Source organism: Vulpes vulpes, chromosome 3 (assembly GCF_048418805.1).
Source record: "Vulpes vulpes isolate BD-2025 chromosome 3, VulVul3, whole genome shotgun sequence".
In the NCBI taxonomy this organism is placed as follows: Eukaryota; Metazoa; Chordata; class Mammalia; order Carnivora; family Canidae; genus Vulpes; species Vulpes vulpes.
In genome coordinates this window covers 43,738,951-43,759,370 of record NC_132782.1, presented here as the reverse complement: position 1 = coordinate 43,759,370, position 20,420 = coordinate 43,738,951, and the positions used below count along the sequence as shown (strand labels likewise).

General features: G+C 44.9%; 1 protein-coding gene and 1 pseudogene across 7 annotated transcripts; one reads left to right on the top strand and one right to left on the bottom strand.

The window, feature by feature from the left end:
* Positions 1 to 1,009: 1,009 nt before the first annotated feature.
* SLITRK3 (SLIT and NTRK like family member 3) lies at positions 1,010 to 10,162 on the bottom strand. 7 transcript variants are annotated; one of them, XM_026007701.2, is made up of 2 exons: positions 9,965 to 10,162; positions 1,010 to 4,335 (listed from the first exon to the last, which is right to left on the bottom strand). In XM_026007701.2, exon 2 carries the CDS (start codon positions 4,312 to 4,314, stop codon positions 1,375 to 1,377), a length of 2,940 nt encoding a protein of 979 aa, XP_025863486.1. In that variant the 5' UTR covers positions 4,315 to 4,335; positions 9,965 to 10,162; the 3' UTR covers positions 1,010 to 1,374. The 7 variants fall into 7 exon arrangements, with proteins under 7 accessions (XP_025863486.1, XP_072608413.1, XP_025863485.1 ...); XM_072752312.1 differs by lacking the exon at positions 9,965 to 10,162 and adding an exon at positions 8,834 to 9,769; XM_026007700.2 differs by lacking the exon at positions 9,965 to 10,162 and adding an exon at positions 8,846 to 9,769.
* Positions 10,163 to 18,920: 8,758 nt separating this feature from the next.
* On the top strand, positions 18,921 to 19,706 carry LOC112926686 (peroxiredoxin-5, mitochondrial pseudogene; annotated as a pseudogene).
* The last annotated feature ends 714 nt before the right edge of the window (positions 19,707 to 20,420 follow it).

Sequence of the window (20,420 nt, the reverse complement as noted above, 5' to 3'; positions counted from 1 at the left end):
GGTCTGTAAGATTTATCAACATCACAGTGCATCAAACTTGTTAATAAACTATCTTTCTGTATAACAAAAGAAAGACTTTTAAAAAAATGGGAGCACGAAAGGCATGGCATAGCTGGAGTTTAAGGTTCAAGCTTGGTATCCTCTATATATAATGTATTATGTTTTTCAAAAACTTTTTATTAGGAAAGCTATACCAGACGCATAATCACTATACAATGATTAAACATTACCTTTACAATTTATAATCACTGAAATTACAGAATAAATATATGCACATTTCTTTTGAATCTTTGTGTGTGAGAGAGAAAACATTAAAAGTGCTTCCTACAAAGCTGTTAGTGATATATACCCAGTTGCTTTTTTATTTTTTTAATATTATATATATATATATATATATATATAAGAAAGTGCAGATGTTCTCCAAAAAATCTTGGCATCAGGATGAAGTGTCGCAAAGAGGGTGCTCATCCCTAGGTGTGCCTCCAGCTGTTAAACCACCAGGCTTCCACTTCAGTAGCATCCAACCTATATATAACTTCCCAGGGTGGTAAGAGAGTGCTGTACACTAGGGGTGAAGGGAAGATGAAGCTATGAAGAGTAGAGGGATGGATCAAACCCGAACTAATTAGATTGGGTTGCAAGGGAATGGGGTGTGTATGTTTGTGTGTGCATGCACGCACAAGTGTGTACGTGTGTGTGTGTGTGTGTGTACGTGTACCTGCGCCAGAAGGAAGAGGCTGCAGGTTTAGGGACCTAACTGTGTGCAGGGATTTGTGATTTGCGTGTGGGTGTGTGTGTGACAGAAAAAAGAGTGGGTGAGAACATTCGAGCAAGACCCGCCCCCTCCCTCCCCGTCTTGCAGTTTCCAGGCATGCAGCAAACTGCATTGTTAATACATGTACAGAATCTGTGCCATGATGGGAAGAGGAAAGAAAGCCACAAATGTCAATTTGTTTCCCTCCCGCCCCCCCTTCAAACAAAACTACAACTAAAAAAAAATTACTGAAAATAAAGACACATCGAATTTTACTTAATTAGGATCAATACAACGATCCCCAATATACCTTATACATGGCACAGTCAAAGTCTCAAGTTTCAGTATAAAAAAATAATGATAACATTTGCTGGCAAAAGTCTGCGAAGGCACTTCATTGATTAATGATCTGAGTATGGCCCTTCCTCCAAATCACATCTGAGAGGGGAGAGCATACATCTGTATTTTCTAGTTATCATGCGGTTTCAGTTCTGTTCAGGGCAGGGAAGTTTGTGAGAATAGAGTTATTGGGACACGTGTAAAGGGAGCAAGGGATATATTTCTTTTATTTTCCTTTCCTTTTGAAAAAACAAAAAAAAGCACTAATTTTTCTTTTTCTGTTAGAACCTATATGTCGTCTTCTCCAGGACTTCGAGGTAATCCGGCTTGGTTTGAAGTTTGGCCCTTAACTCGAGGTAATCACTTTTTTGGGTTTGGTGGTCTGTGAAGCCCTTTCCAGCCGAGAAGAGAAGGGTTTCTTTGAGCCTGGCGTCCTGCTGTAAGTCTGGGTATTGCATGCCAGGAGGGTGGACGTGCAGTTCCTTTAATTTGGGCACTGTGCCATAGAGACAATCCACGAATCCCACTGTGCAGGGGGCTGGCTGTGGCCTCTCTCGGTCTAGTAGCATACTGCCACCACCACAGCCTCCCCCAGGAGGAAACAGCACCACCCCACCATTCTTCTCATGGTGGCGGAACCCAGCCAAGTCTCCCCCAGGTCCCGCAACTACCCCAGAAACCCCACCAACTGGCGGGTGGTGAGGGTGAGGGTGGTGGTGATTCACTGTCACTATAGTGTTGAGCTGGGAGCTGGACACCGCCAGGGCCCACTCCTTCTCTTTCTCCAGCAAGGTCCGGTAGTTGCTGTGGTTCTCCTTGGGTGTCTCAGCAAACTGCTCACTTCCTAGGAGAACCTCACCTATTCCTGGTGGTTGTGTCCCAGGACCCCCTCGTTCTGTGCTCCCTGCCTCCTGGACTGAGGAAACAGCCACCTCTTCCTCCTCACGAGGCTTGTAGATGGGGTTGTTGCACATCTGGGTAACTGGGTGGGGGATGTACTCATATACGTGACCCACCGGAGGAGCCTTCTCCGGGGAGGAAAGAGTTGGTCTGCCCCCACCTCCACTTCCACCTCCACCACCTCCACCATCCTCAAAAAGCCGGTGGCACTGCATCTGGATGCCAGTAAGGTCCACACCTTCTTGCCGCTTGCTTCTAAAGGGCAGCTTCTTCCGGCGCCGTCGGAGCACATAGGCAAAGAGGCCTGCAGCAACAAAGACAGCAGAAAAAAAAAGAACCAGTAGGCTGAGAATCAACACAGAAAGTGGCACGGGGCCCCCAGGGGGCGAGAACTCATAAGGTGATGCGCTCGTTGGCCCCCCCGCAAGGTGAGAATCTCCAGGCTGGGCTGGGGATGCTCCAGCTGGCGGGACGTGCAGCATCTCTGGGCAGAGAACTTCGAGCTCAATGGTGCGCACATCTCGGTGGGTGAGGTTCTCAGGGCTCCGGCAAAGCACATCACCCACCACACTGACTGAGCTGATGGTTTCAATCCACTGTTTGAAGGGGACCAGGTCACAGGTACAGTCCCAGGGATTCTCGTTGAGGTCTATCTGGACAATGGCATTCAAGTGTTCTAGGACACCAGCCACAGGAAGGTAGAGGAAGTAGTTCTTTCTCAGGTTGAGCCGGGCCAGGGATGTGCCTGCAAAGGCGTCTGTCGGCAGGGTCCTCAGCAAGTTATTGTTGAGGAATAGCAGCTTCAAGTTGGGCATGAGGCTGAAGGCTGCAGGCTGGATTTCTCGGATGACATTGAACTCAAAGTACAAGTAGTGCAAACTCTGTAGGCCTCGGAACATGCCTGGTGTCAGCTTCTCGATATCATTGCCATTGAGAAAGAGGCTCTTTAGGTTGGGCAGGTTGATGAAGGCTCCATCCTGGACATAAGAAATACGATTGTTCCCCAGATGCAAGAGATCCAGGGAGGAGAAATTCCAAAAATCAGAACGGTATATTTTCTGAATCAGATTGCTACTCAGGTAAAGTTTCTTGGCATTCAGTGGCCTTGGAAGAAGTTCAGAAATGTTATTAAATCCTCGCTCTTTGCAGTTGACAGTCAAGCCAAGGTCGTTGATGTGCAAATTGCAGGTACACCCAGTAGGACATATAATGGGAATGGGTGGTCTGGTCTGGTAAGGAGCAATGGGAGGTTGGTTCGGACCAGGGTATAAAGCTTGGGATGTGGAGGGTGGCCTTGGTGTTCGGGGCTGTTTAGTGGGCTTGGGCTGTTTATTTGAGGACTTATATTCAACAGAAGAAGCAGTAAAATGAACAGAGGACAACATTGAGGAAGGCTTAGTTGGCCACGCATTCTCCTTGCTTGATGACAAGTGGGGAATCCCCAGACTAGCCTCCACCTCAGAGTCAGACAGCAGGGGACAGAGTTCTGTCTTCCTGATTTCTCGCAGGTCCTTTCCATGAAAATGGAAAGGGGTCTCACAGGTGATGTCTCCCACCAGGGCAGTGTAAGGAATGCGTTCCAGCCAACTCTTCAATTGCACGATCTCACATGTACAGTTCCAGGGATTTTCTTCCAGCTGGAGCTCCATCAGGCTTCTGCCAATGTGGTCTAGCATTCCTCGGTAAAAAAGAACCTTTAACCTGTTTCCACGTAGGTCCAAATGGGTTAAGGAGACAGCCTTAAATAAATTGGTTGGAAGCATGGGGATGAGATTATCATTTAAAATCAGAACCCTCAATTTACTGAGGTTCCGAAATGCCCCACTCTCAATACGTTTAATGACGTTGTAATCTGCCTGCAAATATTCCAGACTTTCCAGGCCAAGGAAGGTGTCGTTTCTGAAGATGTCTAGTTTGTTCTCATGTAGATATAACCTCTTTAAAATCTTAAGACCATTGAAAGCTCCTGATTGAATGTCCTGCAATGCATTGTTCCCAAGGTTAATGGACACGGCGTTGTTCAGATGAAGAAAGCTGTTGGTGTACAATTTCCTCATTGAATTCCTTTGCAGATAGAGTTTAAAAGGTCTTGACCAGAACTCAGTAATCTGACTAATATTTGTAAATCCTTTACTGTCACAATGTATATGGAAGAGGCTTTCTTTAACTTCACAGTAGCATGGATCAAAACAGGGCTCATCTATTTCCTCTGAGTCCTCTATCAGGGGAATCGGGGTAGTCCATCCTAGAGCAATTGTGCTTAGAAGAATTATCCACAACATCCTCCCTCTGTGAAGCATCTCAGCTATGGAAGGTTTCATCGTTCGTAGTTGATTACAAAACTGCAACAGAAATAAAGATGCAGATTTTTAGCCTTTACTCGTATGCACTATTCTAATTGACTCCTACATTTGAAGCTTCTTAAGAATGATACAAAACTTTAGCAGTTGCTGAGCTGACAGTCCAAATGATCTATCAACATGCTTAATATGTTTTGTATTTAAACTTGGGTGACTCTGAAATATTGTGCCATGCGATGACGTTTTCCTGAGCCAAGACATAGTTGGTAAAGAGCATATTATACTAACACAAGCAGCCTTCATTGCCTCTTATAGCAATCAAGGGACTGGTATACAGAGATGCCTTTTAGATATAGGCAGATTCAGTAATAATGGCAGGAATTGGGCCATTACATCTGTTTGCCTGCTAAAACTCACATTGATATCAGAGGTGCCCATTATAAATCTGATTGGAACTCTGATGGGGAATACATAGATATCCTTTAAACTATAGGTTTCCACTCATAAAAAGACACAGTACACCACAGAGTTATTACATTAGAATGTGATAAATTATGAGCCCATTACCCAACATCAGATGTTGAGATGTAGAAGATGCTTGGTTTCTCAGGAAAACTTAAGATTCTGCTTAAGAGATGATCATAGTGTACTTAATTATAGTGTATGCTCAGTATCACACTATACCCCCACCCTCTTTTGCCCAAGCACAGATTTTTAACATCTCCTTTAATTAAATAATTTCTACAGGGATGTATCATTTGGCCATTTAACCCCTTTAGGAGTAATTAGCCTTTCTAAAGAAGGAGCTCATGCAGTTGTCAGAATTAAAGATGATAGCTAAAGGATGCTGAGCCTGGGAGTGTCTGTATTATAACACTTGCAGAGCATAGTTTGGAACGTGTATCTGTGCCTTCGAGATCAGCTGAGGAACCCTGTAAAAAGCTGGAATGGCAGGTGGCTGGTTAGAAGACAGTTGGGTAGTTAAAGGCAAGAAAGGCTGGAAACCTTGATTCTTACCTGCTGGTAAATGATCTATCATATGAATTACATTTCAAAGAAAGACATCATTCTTTTCCAATCAGAAGAAACAAATACTGTGCACTATTCTAATAATACAGAGCCTTCCTCTATGGCTCTCTTTCTTTGCTTTATATCATCAGTATATGAAAATGCGTACATAAATAAATTATATTAATGCAGTTTTGTTAGATTGCCCTTTCTGAGTCACTGAAATATCAATCAAAATGAAATAATTATTTTTAAGCAATGAAAATATACCGGAATTTTTAGCATATGTTTTCTCTCCACAAGTAAGATACATACATTAAGGAAATATTTTGCCAACCCTCTGAAAACACAACGGTATAATTTATAGGGAGAGTGAAAAGACTAAATCTTCATATTCAACTTGCATATAATGTACACAGCTGTAAGGAAAGGAAGACCCATGAGAAAGCAAAGAGAAATACGCCTCGGGCATGCAATGCTCAATTTTTAGAAACAATTAAATGAAAAGAGAGAGAGAGAGACAGAAGGCAGATGAAGCTACATTGCAGTATCAGTTAGTCTTCCCTGTCTCTCTTATAAAATATTAAAATCTACTTAAGTTCTCTCCTCACCGTTTAAAAAAAAAAATGTTTTTCTTGTCTCTCAGGTCCCTGAGACTTAGGTTAAGAAAGGCTCCAGATGTCTTTGACTTACCTATTTTTGCAGGAGATTTTTTTTTTTTAAGTATTGAACATTGGAAGGGGGGGGGGGGAAGCTTGAGTTTAAGGATTCTCTCTCCCTCTCCCTCCCTTCCTTTTGCTGAAGCTGAAGCAAAGGGGGATAGAGGGGGTGGGTGGGGGAGACGAAGAGAAAAAATAAAAGCAGCAAGCTTGAGACGTGCTGGGAATGCAATGGGCCTTTCAATGGGCTTCTTTAGGATGCAGAACTGCCGCTTGGCACGCTCAATAGAGGAGGGAGGAGAAGGGGCTGCAGCAGGCTTCCAGCATCGCCGCCGCCGCCGCCGCCGCCGCTCTCCCCGGGTACCGGCAGCACATCATTGGGCGCTGGGAGGAAGGGCGGGAGGGAGGCAGGCAGGGAGGCAGGCTCAATCCCAGTGCAGAACCCGGACTTCTCTTGTGCTGCTGGCCCTTTTTTTTTTTTTTTTTTTTTTTTTGTGCTGTAACCCTGGATCCGGCTTTCCACGTCACGAAAATGAGCTCCAAGAAGGGAACGCGCTTAGCTTGGGTTCGGGAACGAGCACTGGGAAGCCCTTGACTATACAGTTCGTGTGTGTGCGTTTAAGGGACGAGAAAAAAAAAACTGGAGGGGTCGAGATCACAAATTGTCAAAATAAGAAACGGAGCAGAAGCCAACCTAAGGGAAGCATTCCTTTGGTGGAGAAGGTGGGGGTGGGTGGGAGTGTAGGCATTCCCCCCCCCCCTTTTTATTACTATTATTTTTAACTCTCAAGGAAATCATCTCCTGACTGTTTTGCTCTTCTAGTTTCCAAAGCTCCTGTCTAGTGTAGACGGGTTATAAAGTAAGATCATCGTTCAGAATCATCCTTTTCATAGCACAGACACTCCCCTCCAAAGACGGGGATAAAAGGTCCCCCAAAGGAGAAGGGCTGGGTCTAGCTGATTCTGCTTAGGTGTCCCGAACAAGAGCCCGGGCAGCCTGAGCGTTTTGGACCGAGTTTCTCCTGCCTTTTGCTTCGATCTCTTTGCACCAGGAATCCTTTTGTTGTGCTGCAGCTCAAAGCCTTCGATTTCCCCTGGATTCAACGGCCATGTGTCTGCTTCCACCTTTTTAAAAACAGAGACAGGCCAGCGCAGACCACTTGGTAACAATGGCACATTTCACTTTCTCCTACCGGGAAAGACCTCGTGAGGATAGGGGGCAGCATTTCAGGGGTTAGATTTTTTTTTTCCCTCGACCCTCTCCACCTCCCTCCCACTCCCCACCCCCATCTTTTTTTTTTGATCCAAATTTTTTTTTCCGTGATATTTTGGGTAAGAGGAAAATAGGGAGACGTGAGGGTGGGGGTGATTGAGCAAAGACATTGCAGTGAAGAGAGGCCAGCAGATCACAGTTCACAGAAACCCTCGGAGAAGGTTGAGCAGCCCTCCCTACTAGGAGGAAAGGCAGCTCAGCGGGGAAACTGGGGACAGGCAAGTGTGCAACAAACGCGTCCAGTTAGCGGGAACCGGAGGGCACCGGTGGCCCTGCGACCCCCCCCCCCCCCCCCAGCAATCCTGTACCAGCTCCTGGGGAAGGGAGGGACTTTCTGATCGCCGATGAACTGGACTGAACCTCAAGTGCCCACGGACTCAAAGTTAGCGGGTAGAGAAGAAGAGCTTTCCCTTAAAGCGCTTTTTTAAACAAAATCAAATTTCAAAGAAAAACAAAAAAAACAACTTATCGATTCTTTACCATTCTAGATATATGCAAATCCCCTAATGCGACCTAAACGTTTCTTAAGAGTCAGCCGCGGACGATTTGCATGGTGTTTTGCATTTAAAATGACCACACAAGTGTCCGCCGCTCCCGAGTAGCTAAGATTAGAAACAGCGATTACGGACCCTGGGCAGGAAGGCGAGATCCCCAACGCTCCACACCCTCGGCGTTCCCGACCCACCCGGTCTCTCGGGTCGCAGCCGAGCCGCCCGTCACGACGACAGCCTGAGCCCAGAACCGGGGCGAAACCCCATGCTCGGCCCCCGCCGCCGACCCACCCCCGCCGCCCCGCGCCCAACGCGCGAAGGCGGTGACGGTCCCGCGGGCCGCCTCGGAGCCGGCGAGGCGGTGGCGTCGCTGCGGAGCGGGGCGGCCTCCCGGGGCGGCCCGGCGGCACTCGGCCGTCACCGCCATCGCCCCTGCGCTCTCCCTAACTGCATCGCCTCAACTTCTGGGTTCGGCCCGCGTCCGAAGGGCTGCTTCGCCCCTTCCTTTCCCTTTACCTCGCCCCGTGTGCCGTGTCTAAGTGGCAGGAAGAGCTCCAGAAGTTAGGGGGCGCGGGCCCTGGAGCCCCGGGTCGCAGCTTCGGCATCCTCTGTCCGCGGGGAGGACAAGGAGCCCTTTCTCCCCGCAGAGCTCCCCCCCGATCTCCCCTCCCCTTTGCCCGATCCCCGGGCCCACTCGCCTCCCCATGTCTAAGATTAAATATTCCAATATGGAAGCAAGACGACCACCCCCAGAACGGATGATCAAAGTGCTGCATCATTCGTTGTCCGAGGAGGTGCGAGCCTTCTACGGACGCTCGGGCTAATCGGCCGTCTCCAGGCGAGACGCACGAAATGGGCACGTTCAGACCCGGGAAACGACGCAGCCTGAGCCGATTCTCCTCCTTCCACGAGCCGAGCGAGCGACCCGCCGGGGGAGGGGCCCTCCGCTCCGACACTGGCCCACTCGTCGGAGTTACTTACGGTGGCCTCCCCCGGGACGGGGTCCGAGGGCGTCGAGCGTCCAGCGCCGTCCCTGCGGCCGTCGTCCTGACACCGAGGGATCCGGTTCCAAAATGCAGCCGCCCCCCCTCCCCTCCCCCTCCAAGCACCTGTGAACGTACAGAAGACGCCGCTGCCAAAACTCTAGATCCTCCACAAAGGCGCATCCCACACGCGAGCAACACCGGTTTCAACGCGGCCAAGTGGGGAAGGCTGGCGCCGAGCACCGAGGGGTGCGGAGCGCTCCGGGCCCCGGCGCGGGCTGCGAACTCTGGGAGGCTCGATTGTATCCATCGCGCCGTCGCCGTCGCCCCGCAGCCTCCCCGCCTCCCGGCCGCCAACTTTGAGCAAGGCCACCGCGTCACGCTTGTAATCCTTTTAGGTGCTTGCACCTCTGAGGCTCGCGGGGAGGTGGTCGCTGCATGCCCGTGGGCGAGCGGGGCGCTCACCTCGCTTGACGCGGCCGGCGGCGGGGAGCGCACGACCACGGTCCCCGCGGCCCCTGCCGGCCGGGCGGGCTCCGCGGGCGTCCTCGGGCGCAGCTCCCGACTCCAGGTCGCGGCGCCCCCGATGCGCTTCGAGCTTCGCGGTCCGCGACTGCCCGGCTGCGTCTCCGCGGTTGGGGTTGGGTTTTGTTTTTTGTTTTTTGTTTTTTGTTTTCCTTCTTCTGTCTCTTCCTCGCTTCCTGGAAGGTGGTCACTCAGTGCATCCTGCCCGAGGCCTCCTCCTCCGATCTGGAGAGGTGGGACTAGCCCTAACCTTCTCCCGGCGGCGCTTTGCTCTTGACCCTTTGGGTAGGTGGGAGCGGGGGTGGGTGGTGTGGAGAGGAGAGAGGGGGTGGGGAGGGGCGGGCAGGAGGCGGGGAGGGGGCGACTAGATCCCAGATCCCAGCATTGGCCAGACGGCGAAGGGGGTGGGGGGTGGGGGGGAGGAGAGGCTCCAGCCCCCACGGCACGGCTGTCCACACCACATAGGACGTGGGCGCTGGGAGCTCCCCGGCGGAGCCCGAAGGTGAAGCGGGCCTGCGGGCACCGCTCGGCACCGAGCACCCTCACTTCCCGGGCGGGCGCGGGCGGGGGGGCGGGCGCGGGCGCGGGCGGGGGGCGGGGCGGGGGGCCGCGCCGAACCTTTCAGGCCAAGGAGACGCTCGCGGCGGCGGCATCTTCCAGGACTGACCTGCTTTAAAAGTGCCACTTGAATGGCCTCGGCGGTTAACTGGAAGCGGATCCCACGTTACTTACCGACGTCTGCACCCGAGGCGGGAGCTCCAGGTCGGGCTCGGGGAGGCGGTACACGAGACGCCGGGCCGGACCCCGAATGCAAATCCATCAGCCGCTGCCCCCAAATCGCGCACGCGGGGAGCGGCGCTCGGGAGCCCCCAGATCAGCCCATCGCCGGAGCCGCCGCCAGCCGGGGCCCCCTCCCCCCGCCCGCACCCCCGGCCCCTCCTCCGCGCCAACTGTGTGGAGCAGCCGCCGCAGTCCCCTCGCCGCGCATCGCAGGCAGATCCCTGCTTGGGGAGCAGGAAGCAAGTGATCGCTCTCCTCTCCCTCTCTCCCTCTCTCTCCCTCCCTCTCTCCCTCTCTCCCTCTCTCCCTCTCTCTCTCTCTCTCTCTCCCTCTCCCTCTCCCTCTCTCTCTCTCATGCCCCCCCCCCCCTTATCGGTCACAATCTGGCAGCCCCACAAAGAGAAGCCCTGTAAAATCGAGTGGCAGCAAGTCAGCATTCTGCTATCTGGTGGCTTGATGTTTAACTTTTATTTGCACGGGAGAGCTCGCCGTTCGGAAAATTACAGGCCGGGCCCTAGGGGTTTGGGGCGGGGTCATCGAATTCCGAGCCTCCGAGCTCTCGTGCTGGGCGGTATCGCTAAACGCCTCCGAAGAAGCTGTTTGCAAGCGACTTGCAGCCCCCTCCCCCTCCCCCTCCCCCGCCCCCCCCTCCACCCCCACCTCGCACACCCCGCTTCATGATACATAGGTGACATTTGGGAAGTACACGGATTTCCTGATCTGTTTACACTCGCTAAGACGGAGGGAAATAAAACTGAGAGTGAGGGGAGGTGTTTGAGGGGCATTAGCTGGGGAGATGCTGGATAGCAGTTCGTGACAAATTCAATGAGGACGTTTGAGCAATTCCTGCACGTATGTGAAAGTATCATTACAACATTCTGTACTCACTGGAGGCGACCGTTACCCCCACTGCAGTCACACTAATGCAGTCGTTTAATGCTCCATTCAGTCTGCAGTGTAAACCAACGCAGTTCTTTTTAATAGATCCCTTTCATCAGTGACTGTGTTGGAGAGAGGGCAATCTTGCACGAACTTCCAAACTGAATACGAAGTAGTCCCAGGAATCATCTTTGTTACCTCTTGCCGTTTCTAAACGAAGTGAATGGAATCAATTGTCCGAGACAAGCAAAGTTGTGTAACTGGTATAAGGTAGACATAAACTGACCTCAACCCTATTTGCAAAAGCTCTCAAAAGAGCTAACTCAAACCTTGCAAAGAATACTCTTTTATATATATATATATGTATATATGAAAGTCTTTGAGAAACAGGCCTGGAGGTATGATTTTAGCCTTTATTTAATGCATTTTCTTTATGTCACATCATTGTTACTGTGTGTTATGTGCATACTATACAAGTCTAGTGTCTGTATCACCTTCATTAAAAGAGAGAAGATGGAACTGGTCATAGTGAAAACCAAGGGCCTGTGGAATTGCTTTGGATTCTGTACGTATATTAGCCAAGTTCAGGATGGCAACTGTGTTGGTTGTGCATAAATGCATTTAGATTGCTTTTTTTTTATAGCTTTTTTTTTTTTAATTTATTTATGATAGTCACAAACAGAGAGAGAGAGGCAGAGACACAGGCAGAGGGAGAAGCAGGCTCCATGCACCGGGAGCCCGACGTGGGATTCGATCCCGGGTCTCCAGGATCGCGCCCTGGGCCAAAGGCAGGCGCCAAACCGCTGCACCACCCAGGGATCCCCTAGATTGCTTTTTAAACATAACGCTTCCATTTGCTCTTCACAATAATGTGAAGATTATTTAGATTAATAGGGCATCTCCAGCGACCTAGAAAGTGGTGAAAGCAACATGATAAAACATATGCTTTTATTTATTTTTCTTTTTCAAATATTTTATTTATTTATTTTTAGAGAGAGAGGGAGTGCAAGGGGCAGATGGGAGGAGAGGGAGAGAGAGAATCTCAAGTAGAGTTTGTGCGATCGGAAGCCAGGCTTGATCTCACAACCCTGAGACCATGACCCGAGCTGAAATCAAAAGTCCGTTGCGTAACTGACTGAGCCACCCAGGTGCCCACCACCCCCCCCCCCGCCCCATACTTTTTAAATGTACTTCCTCAAATCTACTGACACAAAGTTTAAATGCTCCTCAGTATTTTCTTGGCTAATAAATGCTTCAATGTGAATTTTATATATGTGAAGACATGGATAAGAGAAGAATATCTGTCTTGGATTTTTTACTTACAAGGTCTCCAAACTGAGTTTTAAAAAGATATATCTAGGGGATCCCTGGGTGGCTCCATGGTTTAGTGCCTGCCTTTGGCCTGGGGCACGATCCTGGAGCCCCGGGATCAAGTCCTACATCGGGCTCCCGGTGCATGGAGCCTGCTTCTCTCTCTGCCTCTCTCTGTCTATCATGAATAAATAAATAAAATCTTTAAAAAAATGAAAATAAAAAGATATATCTAGGAAAGGCTGTGAAAAAGGTCCATCCCTATAACAAATCAGTCTGATTTAGGAGAGACTAAAGCTACATCAGTAGGCTGATGAGTCATAGAGTTGTTTCTGGCCTTTTCAGGTGGTTGCTCAATTCGAGGAGAATCACTCCTGAGTACACCATATTCTACGTGGGCAAGTGTGAAATCACACACATGCCCCTGAGCCTCAAGGCTGGAGGATATTAGAGTAACCCTAAAAGAAATCAGCCAACATCATTCCTAAAATAGCTGAATCTCTTTAACTTTTTTTTTTCATTTTACTTGATTTTCAAGGTTATTTGTTGATAAGAGAACTCTGTGTTAAGATATTTACTCTGAGCAGATAGATATTGATATGGTCTGATGGTACTGGGGAGCTACAGAAGATTGGATAGTTAGATGGATTGTTAGTGTTTAAAGTAAATACTTCCAACATAATAAATATTTCAGGTCAGATAAAAATGTTGTAGGGTAAGTGATTGTGATGGGCCTTTGAGCAATTATTTGTTGTAACTTTTTAGAGCATTCTGCAAAGTTATGCCCATAGTTTTATTTTAATCAAGCAATTTATATCGCAAAAAGGAAGAACTATCTTGATAAAACTCTTCTTTATTGGTGATGCATAATGAATAAAAGGAAAACATAGAGATAACATATAGAAGGTAATTAAATATATTGCTGGTTGACATATATATATGTCATATATATATATATATATATATATATATATATATATATATATTAGTTCCAAGGACAGCAGTATTTTTCAGTTTCCTTTTAACTATTCTATCATTTTCCAGAGAGCGACACTGGTATTAAAATGAATAAAGTAGACATATTTTTCTTATCTAGCATGTATTTTACTCACTGTGATTTAAATAAAAATAAATACACTTTTGAAAGATGTAATACTATCTAAGGTAGTATCTAAGGAGAGTTTCTTTTACAATGGAGCATTCACCCTAGAAAGTTCTAAACTCTGCAGTAATTTATGATTACATATAGTATACCTAAGTCATCTATATATTGTATTCATCTGTTTTTATATAGGCAGTTATGAAAAACCTCTCTCTCTCTCTCTCTCTCTCTCAGGTCCATTCCAAATAATTTTCAGGCTGACAAACGACATGCTTGATAATTATATCTTCATCTGAGCAACTTTGGATACCACCTTTGAAACAATTGAATATATAGTTACACAATACAGCTTTGCAAATAAAAATTTGGTCTGCAAAAAATTAAGCAAATAAAAACATAAAACAGAAATTAGCTGTTAGTATTTATGGAAAGAATTCAAAGGATTGAACAATTCAGACGGAAGGTTACATACTTACATGTTTATTTGTGTATATCTTTTTAGAACTCCATAGAAGAAACATGTCTGAAAGGTTTTATATTTTGTAGAAGTTCCAAACCCATTGGTAACTTTGTTTTTTTGAAAGCATCCTGTAAAATTTAGTGAATCAACATGTTGTAATACCTGCATTGTCATTACAACTAACAGGCTATACATATAAAGAAGAAGTTACAAGATACTCAGACATTAATCTTTTCTATTTTGTTTCACTTAAACATTTTAGAAGCACTTTGTATGCTTCCACCTAATGAAACCTTAGGTTATCTTTGAAGTAAACATGTGTTTTAATCTCAAAGATTAAATGAACTATTTTAGAACTCCCAGAGTTTATCTAATATGAACAAAGCTTGCAAGTTTTTATTTGTAGTCTGGATTAAGCCTAGAAAGTTATTGTTTCCTTTATAAGAGATTTTCTAAAATTATTTGGAATTAATAGATTGTAGATATTAAGATTAAAACTACTGACAAAAAAAATCTTCAAAGATCAAGATAAGGGGAAATTAATCAAATATATTTGTTGAAATGAATTAAACTGTTGAATAATACATCAGGAAATAATGAATAGGTATTGTATGTAGTGGAAAGAGGTAAATCACGTAAGTTTTAGCAGTGAAGGAAGTTTTTCTTTTTTAATATATGATGAGAAAAGAAAATGAGAATAATTTTACAACATCATGGACTCACAGAATTAAGAAGGTTACAACATCACGGACTCACAGAATTTAGAGGGACTTGAAAGATTATCAAGTCTGACCAATTATGTGATAGGCACATCCCTATTTTACTATCTTTTGCCAAATTGTTATCCAGAGTATTACTTAATATTGCCTGTGATGTGGACGTTGGTATATTGCAGGACAGCTGTTCTTGTTTTGGGACAAATCTAATTGGTAGAATCAATTTTAAGCAAACTTAAACAATGTTTTCTTTTACTTCCCATTGAATAGACTTAGTTACCCCCTTGAGAATATGTATACAATTCTAAGGTAATGAACTTCCTACTTATTTGAGTTTGGTTTTTATGTATGAAGAGAAACTCACCTGGCAGGTAGAAACGTAGAACTAATCTTCAAGAGATGAGTGAAGGCTGGAGAAGGCATCATTTAAATTGAGAAGATAATTGAAACTATAGAATAGAATTTATGGTAACTACTAAAGTGACAAAGTGTTAAAGGACATTATAATGCTTGGAAGTTAATTATGAAATACTTAAAATATTTTAACCAGCTTTCATGGAAAAGTTTCCATCCCTTTGGAACCCTATTTGAAGTTCTATATGTGTCCTCTTAATCTACTAATTTAAAGTTCACTACGGCATCATAGAGGAATAGTATTGGCATCGGCTAAAGAGGCCAGCAAGGCTAAACAATACCCATAGATATTTATAAGTCAAATCAAATTTCCCCTGGTCTTTGAATTTTTGAAAGCTATTTGAGAACATGAATATGAAATAACTATTTTTAAATGAGGCTGATTTCAGTATAAAGCCTGATGAAAAATTTGTTCCCACCAACTATGCCACAAGATAAAAGGCTTAATATGATTGTGTGCTGGAAACCTCAGATAATGGAAATATTATGTACAACTTTGCATTTTAAGAATAGAACAAGAGTGTTATGAAACACTGAATATATATCTGAATGTTAACAATTCTTAAAGTGACTTAAATCTAAAAAAGTAAAGTTTCTTTGAATTTGGCTGCCTCCTCTGTATCACTCTGCTGAGTTACTTAGGCACATAGCTTCTTTTAGCTTTTGTGTTCTATCTAAATCTCCTTTCACATTTCTATGTTGTTAATGTTTAGTGATTCTCTTAAATGTATCTGTCTCTTGTGTGTTGAAATTGATGTGTGTGTGTGCTCACATTTGGGCATTTAAAGATAAATGTATGATTCCATGGGTGCCGATTTCGTTCCTTTCATATCTAACAAAATACTCTTCTTTCACAGATGAATGGTCTGAATTTTATTTTCCTAATGGTAGTGTTTTTAAGAATTTGGTGAATGGGGAAATGTTTATTAAAAATGTTATTTTTAGCAAATATTATAAATAAAAAGAGTGCAATAATTTAATAAACATGGCGCAACTGAGATACCATTAACTGTTTTATAATAATGGTAACATTATCAAATAATATAAAAACCTATAATGCTATTAATTTACCCTTATCCAAAAAATATAAAATATCTTATAGAAGCATTACCAAAAATACAAATAAAAGATAAAGAATATTTGTCTATTTGGGGATGTGTTTGATGCAGCCTTAATATTTTTATAGGATAGTCTGACCTTAAACTAGTTTTTTTTTTAATTTCTTGTATTAGTTAGATATTTTCATTGAAAAGGTAGTAGTAAAATGTCTTATGTTATTAAGATGGTGACAGAGTGTTTACTAACTTCCCTCCTCTGCCCATTTTGAAACACTTTATGGCTGGTTTAGTAGTATTTCATTGGAAATCCCATAAAAGGTAGCCAAAAAGTACCTATACGTATAAAAATGATACACATGCACGTGTGTTTCTGTATGTGTGTGGGTTGGGAGGATAGAAAATGAAAAATTAATGGATTCTTTATAAAAATCTTGCATTGTTTTGTCTTAAATTGTTTTGTCTCTAAAAGGGGAGACATACCTAGTTTCAAAGGCTCATCGAATAACAAAATAGTTATCCAAAAGATATAAAAACTAATTATACTTATTTTATTGATACTGGATGAGAATATTCATTGAGTTAGAAACTCTTGAAACATTTATGTCACAAAGGATCAGATAAATCATCTTCGGGAACTGACCTTTGTGTATGGGTTTAAGCCAGTGCCCCGGAAAAATAATTCTGTTCAACAATTTAACGGGTCTGACGTCAACTCCCCAATGTGCAAGCACTTTCTATAATTTATAAAAAAAGGTAACATGTTTTAAAAATTCTACTACCTTTTAGCTCTTATGCCAAAATATATAAAAACCCAAAATACCCAAGTCTTGAATATGTTTAACATTCATTAGAGTCCTTGGCAATCTGGTTTAAGGCGGGGGGGGGGAGGGTTAAAAAAAGGATTTGCAATGTTATCTCATGGAAATTCAAGGACTGAAACAAGTACAGCCAGGCCTCATGGGGGACATAATTGGAAATTAGGCCACACTTTGTATCTCTCAGGGGCCACATGGTCTCCCTGTCACCTCCCTCACTTCCCATCTGTTCTCTACAGCAGCAAGAATGATTCTTAAAAATGTAAGGCTGATATTATCTTCCAGTAACCCGCTAGCGGCTTCCCATCTCTCTGGGTAAAAGCTAGCATTTCTGACACAGGTTCACAAGCCCTGTGTGATCCTGTTGCTCACTCCATGTCTGCCTGGATACCCTCTCACTTGCTTTCTTGCCCCCACTATAGCAGGCATGTTCCCCCTCTTGCTATTCCTCTGACTCTCCAAGCAGACACCGATTTCAGAGCCTTTGCGTCTACTGTGCACTGTGTCCAGTGTACCCTTTTCATGATTATCAGCAGGGTTGGCTGGCATCTTCACCGCACTCAGGTTTCTATTCAAAGGACATAATCAAGTATGCATCCCTGACCATGCTACCCCAAATAGCAATTCCCCCATTACTTTTAAACTTCATGGCCTGCTTTATTTTTATTCCCACAGTTTTCTCTCCTGATGAAATATAATTTATATGCTTGTGCATTTTCACTGTCTCTCTCCCACTACAGGAATAAGTTTCATGAGAACAGGCACTCTGTGTTATTCATTGCGGTATTCCTGGCACCTAGAACAGTGCCCCGTACATAATAGGAACTCTATACGAATGTATTAGAGGCATTAAATGAATGAATGTTCTCTCTAATCTCCACTTCTTTTTTTGAGTCTGCACCATTTTTTTTTTTTCCCCTTCTGCTAAGCTGCTTTCTCTGCATCGGCTAGCACACAGCTCATAATTGCTACATGGCCTTTCAGCTGCAGTATTCTCCACCAACTGGCAACTTCTCTCTTTTACTTTAGTTCAAATTCCTGAAAATTTAATTGGACAGGCTTATTTTTTCCAGTAAGGCCACACAGACCATACGTTTCTGGCCAGTCTCTGGTTATATTCTTTTTGGCCAGGTATATATTCCTGGTCTAATAAGGCTGAGCCAGGTCACAGCATGGATGATTAGGTGTGACGGGCTATGGACAGGAAGCCAGGCAACACAAACATGGCTAGTACATAAAGCCATTGCAGCCAGATCGGCACCTGTGCTCTCTGTTGTCCCAAGTCCTGCTCATGAGTCTGACATCACTCCCCAATTCAGTGCATCAAACTTCTGTGTCCAAGTCCTTCCTGACAAGATGGCTTCTCTGTTTTTTTGTTGTTGTTGTTATATTTCTTTGTTAGATATCACTGTGCATCTACAAAACTCCTATAATAAATATATCCTTATTTGTTTCTTGATCCTAAAGGCAGCAAAATGACCTTGCACTCTTATTCTCCCCAGGCTGTTCCACTTATGCTTTTGAATGGTAAGTAAGAAATCCCATGTACCTTTATAGAGATCCTGTTGTGGACACACCCTAAGGTGACCCCCAGTGTGTCACATCCTTGCTAAGCTCATCTTTATAGTTAGTGTGGGTGGACCCTGTGACTGTTTTTTACCCAGTAGAAAATGGCAAAGGTTAAGGGATTTTGCAGATGCAGTCAGAGTCCTAAATCAGTGATTTTGAGTGAATTGGAAGGGAGATTGTTATGGGTCAGCTTGACTTAATTGGGTGAATATCCTTAAAAGAGAGACTGGTGCCTTCCCTAAAATGAAGACCCATTGTCCTGGTGGCCTTAAAGAATCCAAAGATATGAATTTTTCCAACAACCTGGTTGAATTTGGAAACACACTCTTGGGCAGCCCAGGTGGCTTAGCGGTTTAGCGCTGCCTTCAGCCCAGGGCGTGATCCCGGAGACCCGGGATCCAGTCCCACATCGGGCTCTCTGCATGGAGCCTGCTTCTCCCTCTGCCTGTGTCTCTGCCTCTGTCTCTCTCTGTGTCTCTCATGAATAAATAAATAAAATTAAAAAAAAAAAAAAAAAAGAGAAACACACTCTTCCCCAACCAAGTCTCCAGATAAGAACACAGTCCCATTGCTTTGGAATGGGCATGCTGCTGGCTGGACTGCACCTTCTGGGCAGCCAGGCAGGCTCAGTTCTTATCTGGGCCACTGCTATTGGTCTGTATGGTATGGGTGGAGGCAGGAGCAGGGAGGGTGCCGGCAAAAAAGCTGGGAATAGATGCTTGGTGGGGCTTACACTTTCAGCAACCCTGCCTCAGCCATGGCCCCAATCAAGGTGGGAGATGCCTTCCGTGGTGGTTTTTGAAGGAGAACCTGGGAACAAGGTGAACCTGGCAGAGCTGTTCAAGGGCAGAAGGGGGTGCTGTTTGGAATCTTTGGGGTCTTTACCCCAGGCTGTTCCAAGGCCCACCTGCCAGTGTTTGGGGAGCAGGCTAAGGCTCTGCAGGCCAAGGGGGTCCAGGTGGTAGCATGTCTACATGACTGTTAATGATGTTTCTGTGACTGAAGAGTGAGGAGCAGCTCACAACTAAGGAGGCAAGGTTAGGCTCTTGTCTAACTCTACTGGGACTTTTGGGAAGGAAACAGATTCATTACTAGATGATCCATTGGTGTCTGTCTTTGGAAATCACCAGCTTAAGAGCTTCTCCATAGAGGTAGAGGATGGCATAGTGAGGTCTCTGAATATGGAGCTGGAGGCTACAGGCGTCACCTGAAGCCTAGCCCCCAATATCATCTTGTATCTCCAAGGCCCAGGGCCCAGACATATTCCTTCACCCTTTTCAAATTTCACCTGCCCAGCCCTGGATGGAGGGCCCCAGTCCAACTTCAGCAGGGGCCACCCAATGGGAACCTTCATCAAATTTCTGCAATAAACATTTCTGGTTCACATTAATAAAAGGAGAAGAAGGAAGAAGAGGAAGAGGGATGAGGTGAGGGGGGAAGGAGGAGAAAAGGAAGAAGAAAGAAAAGAACACAGCCCAATTACTACCCAGATTATAGCCTTGTAAGACTGAGCAGAAGACTCATCTAAGCGATGCCTGGACTGCTGACCTACAGTAAGTGTGAGATCATAGATGAGCTTTGTTTTAATACACTAAGATTGTGATGATTTGTTAACTAGCCATAGAACAGAAACATAGATCTTTTATCCTTGTTCACAGGAAAAGACAAATATTTAGGGGCCCCATGTTATTTTAGTCCTTTAGACCCCATGTGGGATCTTTGACTTGGATTTTTTTTTTTTTTTTTGCTTTCTTTGAATTTTACATGTTAAATTGTAGAAATAGAAATATTTTGCTTCCTCATTTACTTCTAAGTATACTCTTTTTTGGGAATTTACTCTTTTTTGGAATATTTTATTCTGTCTCAGTGTCTTAAGACTAACTTTAGACTTTCTTTCAGGAGACAACACATTACCACCCTACTTTTCCTCTTGCCCTAGCCACATAATTATCTCTTTTGCATTTGACATCAACTCCTATCATTTTCAGCTTTTTATTCTGATGACATAGACACAGTATCTTTGGCTGTGAAATTTATATGTCTCCGCCTCATTAATGTCTCACTTTCTTGTTTGTGCATGCAAG